We start from the raw sequence: 6372 nt of genomic DNA, 5'->3' as shown, positions 1-6372 counted from the left end.
CGGTGGGCGTTTCGAACGATCGTGTTCATGCGCCCCCCCCCCCCCCCCCCCCCCTTCACCCTCCGAAGTCTCTCGCGAGACAGTCCCGCAGAGAGCGCCGGCTCCGCCGACCTCCAGCCAAATAGCCAGAGACAACTCCCTTTTGCCATCGAGTAATCCCGCCGTTAGGTGGCGTTAGCAGCGCAATACTCGGCATCTCTCGCACTAATCTGCAACTACACGACCGAGCTACGCGGAGAAGCCGAATTGCAGGAGACGCCATATCCATGCCAGGAAAACAACCTAAGAAGGGCAAGAGAGTCGAGCGTCCGCACAGATTTCATTGCATGTTGATACTCGAAGGCTGTTGAGAATGGCAGGTCACGTTCAGGATGCGTTACTCGGTCGGGGAAGAGTTTTGGGCTGGCCGAAGGCTTACATTCTTTAGTGGGGCGCCGGGGAAGGACAGCACTCCCGGGAGAGAGTTGTCGCCCTCTCCCGGGAGAGGAGGCAGTCGCCTTCCACGCCGGTGCTCGCGCCGCTGGAGATGACACGTACGGATCACCAATACGATGACATGTATAGCCACCTATATTACCACTACAGATGGTCTGGTCAACTGCCCTGTTGTCTACATAATTAGGCTATGAAAAAACTAACGCTAATTTAAATATCCTCTCTGCACCAAATATATGACTTAAAGCACACAATTCCTTTAATTCCTGGAATTAAATTCACACAATTCACACGTGGGCGAATAGCCGGGCGAATAGCCCAACGTTATTGCATTGAATAGCCCAACGATTCACACCTGGGCGAATAGCCGACCGCCTGGAGGCGTTCGGCTATTCGCCCACATTGACCATCATCGCCGATGGTTTATGTACAATGTTCTCTTTTTTTTCGTTTTCTTTCTTTCTTGTTTATTTATTTATTTTTGCTGGCTACTGCTGGCTATTGCTGCTGGCTATGGCGCACGCGGAGTCGACTGCTCTGACGTCATCTCTGATGTCAAGGGAGTGGCTCCACCGAGAGGGAAAGTGTCCGGGAGTTCGTTTGAATTTTCAGCTGCTTCTACGTCATAGATCGGAGTAATATTCTGCACACTCGACTGCCACCGCGCGTGACCTATCTATACCCCGTTTCTTCCGTTCTCAATGACAAAACCATTGAGGGGACTTTTAAGACAACGGCGCGCCTCTCGGTTGCTGCTAGACGAGCTATCTACACTGTGGGTGGCTCACGATGGTGGTTAGAGCCAATCATAGCTCGAGCGAAGGGTATCTGGGCTCCAGGCCGCTCATCAATCAGGGCTGGATATCTGAAAAATAGTAAGCACCGGTGTTATTCAGTGTATCAGTGCCGTAATCGAGGGCCATGACTGATCCCGTTAGCCAACGTCTCCACAGAACAAGCTATGATTAAAAAAAGAAGGCAAGAAATGTAACCAGTAAAGTCTGCCCTCAAGGACAATAAAAAGCCTGTTTTACTTAAGCCTTGAGACGGACACAAACAAAGTTGACAGTGAACCAATACAGAAAAGAGCAGAGCAGCCGGTGTGATTCTAGATTGAACTTTTCTACTGCTGCGCAAATATTTTCATGACTTTGGCTGCAATCTTGCCTGACCTTCATCCTCTCAATTTCTTTTCGTCTTCCTGGGAACAGGTACAAGTGCCAACAGCCGAGCTGGAGTGCTCCTTGGAGGAATACGCCACCATGGCCTGCCGTGAGTCTTCCAGTGATAGATAGGAAGGACGCCCGTCGCACGTTTGAGCCTACTGTGTTGAGTTTGTGTCACGTACTTCCAGCCAAGCTTAAAGAAATGCATACTTACTGTGAAAAGTAGCAGTTTTGCCAATCGCGCTGATCATATCAGGGTGTTTCTTTCTCTTCTCGTTTGCGTTGTGAAAGCCAATCGCATCAAAGGTAGCGCCAGTTGCAGTAAAGGTTTCAAACTCTGGTGTCCTGCAGCTAAGTTCTTCAACAATAATAGGGTGAACTCTATTGTTGCTCTGCGATTGTGTCCGTTCTGCCCCCGCTGATGCGCATAGTATATCGTGCCCGATATTTTAACGTAGGCGTTGCAAATCCTGTGGTGCTTCAATGATACGCAGTGCTGATGGACATCCCAGTGTACAAGGGCAAGTTGATCCAGTCGCTGCACGTACTTTTCAGCTTGTTCACCGCCTTCAAGAACTCGCAGGTAAGCGGCACACAGTTTTTGCTTCCTCTTCAGTTCAATATAAATGCGGGGAATTGTTTAGAAATAAAAAAAGAGAAGAGTATACTAGCGCAAGAAAAAAAAAATCTCAGCTCAGTTTTCCATTCGTCGCCGCGCCAGCATAAAATCCGTGGTAATGCGTTCAGGTCTGCTGGCTAGGCGCTGCCCCGCGAGAACTTGGACCTGGCGGACCTTGGCTCTATAGTACACTGTTTAAACTGGGTGGGGCCGATTTTTCAGCTCTCAATCTGACTCAATTTGTCCTCGTCTTGTTGTATATATGCACACGGGACCGTACTAAAGTACCAATGAAGGATGCACAGGTGCGTCAGTGGCATGGGGGATGGGCGGGATGGAGACGGAGGGTGTAGCGGAAGTGACAGTACAGTTAGGAAAGAATCGAAGTGTCTCTCTCGCCACCACACAACAGGATCGATAAGGTCCTTCTGGCTGGAAGTTGGCTCCGCATTTTGGCCAGCTGTAGGTTTGTTTGAAGTGCAACTAAATCTAAGTCATCAACTAGGGAACAGCGCGTTCAACCTACAAGCTGTTCAACCAACTAGCAGACAAGTTCACTTTTTCATTCTAAGTACTCGTGCGTTTTTTGTTGTTGTTTTTGTTTTTTTTTTTTTTTCATTCCACTGGTATAATAACTATGCCAGCGAGGTCGGGGACCGCACCCGTGACCTTGCCTTCAGCAGCACAGCGCCATAACCACGAACTCATCGTGGTAGTTCCAGTTGTTCGACGTTGCTTGAACTATAAGAATGCTAACCGCATCGCAGACGCTTTCGAGCAGCGCTAAAGAGTTCCCGTATATTGTTGTACGGAAACTAAGCGTTTCTTTATCCCCGCATAGCTATAATGAGTGTCTGAAGGGTCATCATTTGTACGACGGAGAAGTAACCGAAGCACTGTGGCGATGAAACAATCTGCCACTCGCCTGTTTTGGCACGACCGGAACATCACTGCGCATTCTTGTCACCTCTCTTGACGACATTGCATCAATTTGAACAAGATATGCAGACTGATTAGAAGCCGGGTGTTCTACCGCTGCTCCCCGCCACCACCAAGACAGGGGTAATTGTAGATCACAAGGAGAGGCCTTCGTCCTGCAGTGGACATAAATATTGGCTGATGATGACGATGATACAGACTGAAACTACGGGTACGGGAGCCGTTACAGCTTGTCCGTATCTTTAGATATCTTTATTTGTTTATTTGAATAAAACTGCACAATCGTTTACCTCTCCGCAGGCATTAAATAGCTTAGGGCAAAAATTGGCGACGCAATCCGAGCCACAAAGAGTTAGTCCTTCGCTTTACTTACGTCATTCAGGATTCGCACTACTTTGAAGTTTGTGTGCACGGACTTGATTTGTCACGTTGCCTGTTTCATTTTTGTGTTATTTACATGTCGTCCCATTGAGATACATTCCAAGTTCAGCGAACCATCAGACTGACTGGCGTAGGTTAACCCTTTCCCAAGTTTTTTTTTTTTTTCTCTTGGCATTCCTTTCGCTTTCTCTAGGCTGTATACTCGAGGCTATAGGAACAGGACCATCAATGAATTAAGTTATTATAGCGAAGCTGTTTATGGCTAATGTCCCAGGAAATTCTCATGCATCCGAGCGAAAACTCCGGTGTCGTAGGCCAATACCGGAATTAGCGAAAAACCGGTCCAAGCGCAATGGCACATACCTCTGTGGACTCCGGGTGGTGGGCTCCGGGACCTGTAACGCGCACTTGAACTACCCTTGTCACACCTGGGACCCAAATAGGTCCCAGGCACAAGGGTGGGAATATAATATAGGGTTACAGAACCAAAAGAGAACAGGGAACAAGGTAAAAGTGTATACAATAAAAATACACCGAAAATGGCTAAAAAGTGATAGTTGGTGGTGTTAGTAATATAAAAAGCTAAAACTCGAAAGGTGTATACTAATAACGCTTTAAAAAACAATAAAATACATTAAGGGCCAATATGGGCTTTGTAGATCCGTGTCGAAGAGCTGATGGTGTAGGATCGGATCTTAGCCAAAACGCCGACCCGCGTCGGCTACGTCTACGTTCGCACCGCCCTCTCTTTGTCAGCGTTCCAAGCACTTGCGTATCTAGTTTCCTTTCCGTTCGCTCTCCCTTGGTGGCGGTGCCGTCGAAACGTCACGCGTATCTATAGTTTACTCCGTCTCCTCGGGGCGGCGGTCGTATCGTCCACGCGAATGTACATAAACAACCAGAAATACAAGTTGCCGGTCGCTTGGCGTTTTAAGCACGATCGTTTTGTGCACAATTACATTCTCTTCTCAGCTCCTGCCGTCGCTCCTCGTAGGCGCGTTGCACCTCGGTAATCGGGACTATAGCCGAACATGATGGAATTAATACTATGATAACAGCTAGAGGTGATACGAGAATGTGTGTGCGTACCTATCGTCACGATGACAACCGATCAAGACAACAAATGTGTTCGTGCCTTTGTTCAAAATTCTGTGCCACCTCAGTGTCGTGTGCCAAACAGCTTCGCTGGTAATCCACCTTCACATGATAGAACGGCTCATGATTATTTTGTTCGTTCTCTCTCTTACTGTTTCTTTCATCATCATTACAGCCACGCCCACCTTTCATCCTCACCTTTCCTACAACACTCTTTATAACACAGCATGTTGCTTGCGTAATAAGCCGCGTCATTCCCGTGACGTTTTCGAATCCAGTATGGCGTGTTCAGTTTCCTTACTTGTGGCATCCTTTACAGCACTTCGGCGCAATGGCCATGGACACAGGAGGCGGTGGAGCTGGCAAGGCAGCCGCCGAGGACGCTGATGCAGAAGGAGTGGACCGCCTTGTGCTGTGACGCAAATGTCCATGCTGAACTGATCGGTGGCACTTCAGCTTCTTCAGAGGAACTCAAGAATTGAAGAACCGCGGAGTTGGTTTATGCTGATGGTTACTCGAGAAACTAACGCGCACAATAAGAGCTGTCGCGTTTGTCGTGCGCACGTTTAATTCTTGAAGCAGATATTTTCTACACTGCCTTAGTATCATCACGAAGCCGCTTCTTCAGTCTGGCCACTTCCATTTCATTCCGCATTAATTCCCGGTGAGGCGATATTCACTGTGACAGGAATTCTTGGTAGCGCCGTGAAACGGACAGTTTATCCCGCCCGCGCTCGACAAGGAAGTTTGAAGGCTCACTATGAGCACAAGCCCAAGGCAGACCGTGACATGCGACGGCCAATCGCTCCGTATAAAATTCCCTAAGAATTACTCCCACTCATTTATTATCACAGCAATCGCTGTTTATGCGATGACTTCCCCAGTCATTTGGATGTTCGCCCATGTTAGCGGTGTCCATCATAGGAATAACAACGTGCTTTGAAATAATTTTATAAAAGAATAAATAAAATTTTAAAAAGTTACACTTCTCAGCGAGGTATCGTAATCCGGACCTACGAAGTAGCAGTCTAATATTTTAGCTCCCATTAATCCCACTGATGTTGTGAATTGATTCCGCTGAATACTGTGACCCGCCTCTTCAGAGCTCGCAAAAAATCATTAGCTGAGGCCACGTATAGGTTACTAGTAGTTTTTCCATAAACCAGCCCCCAAGTGAAAGAACTAAAGCAACACCATCGGTAACAAGCCAAAGGAATGGTAGGAAAGAGGCAGAAAAAAATTGCGCCTCTCCCCTTCTCCGCCACCAGGGAGCGCAAGATCCACAAGAGAGATGTTTGCAGTTCTTTTGGTCACACCAAGACAACAGCAACAACTTTCGACGAATAAAGTTTCCTCTGCTTCTCCTGAATGAAAATTGCTCGCGCGCATCCGCGAATGTTTACTCCAACAGATACAGCTCGAAACGCATTCAGACTTACTACGTATGATGGTGTGCTGCAGCTATCGTGCCACTGGTCCGCATTATTGTTACATGTTTACTTTCCCCCTGCTATCCCTGAAACCTAGAGTTCCAGCGAGGCCAGCAGTAGGGAGCCTAAAAAACGGCGTTACATGTAGGCTCCCTATCCAGCAGAGTCTTACAGCACCGCTACGGCGACCGCCCCCATGCACTCTACGTGGATGCAGCCAAGATACCCTACCGTTCATCCTGTAGAGAACTAGATTACAGTTCAGCCCACACTGTCAGCGTCGTGGAGAGAAACCTAGTGGAAGCGA

The 6372-nt window shown here is 47.9% G+C and overlaps 1 protein-coding gene across 3 annotated transcripts in view; it reads left to right on the top strand.

Annotated features, from left to right (window-relative positions):
* LOC119453430 (intraflagellar transport protein 46 homolog) overlaps nt 1-5985 on the top strand; it is a 73183-nt gene extending 67198 nt beyond the window's left edge. The window contains exons 8-10 of one of the 3 annotated variants that reach the window (XM_049668151.1): nt 1647-1707; nt 2096-2184; nt 4955-5985. In XM_049668151.1, coding sequence (XP_049524108.1) covers nt 1647-1707; nt 2096-2184; nt 4955-5053 — 249 coding nt within the window. In that variant the 3' untranslated portion in view covers nt 5054-5985. The remainder of the gene's footprint in view (nt 1-1646; nt 1708-2095; nt 2185-4954) is intronic. The other 2 variants (XM_049668150.1, XM_049668149.1) reach the window with 2 other exon arrangements.
* The last annotated feature ends 387 nt before the right edge of the window (nt 5986-6372 follow it).

This window comes from Dermacentor silvarum, chromosome 5, assembly GCF_013339745.2.
Source record: "Dermacentor silvarum isolate Dsil-2018 chromosome 5, BIME_Dsil_1.4, whole genome shotgun sequence".
Taxonomy (NCBI): Eukaryota; Metazoa; Arthropoda; class Arachnida; order Ixodida; family Ixodidae; genus Dermacentor; species Dermacentor silvarum.
The sequence above is the reverse complement of the archived record's forward strand: the minus strand, read 5'-3'. Positions and strand labels throughout refer to the sequence as shown.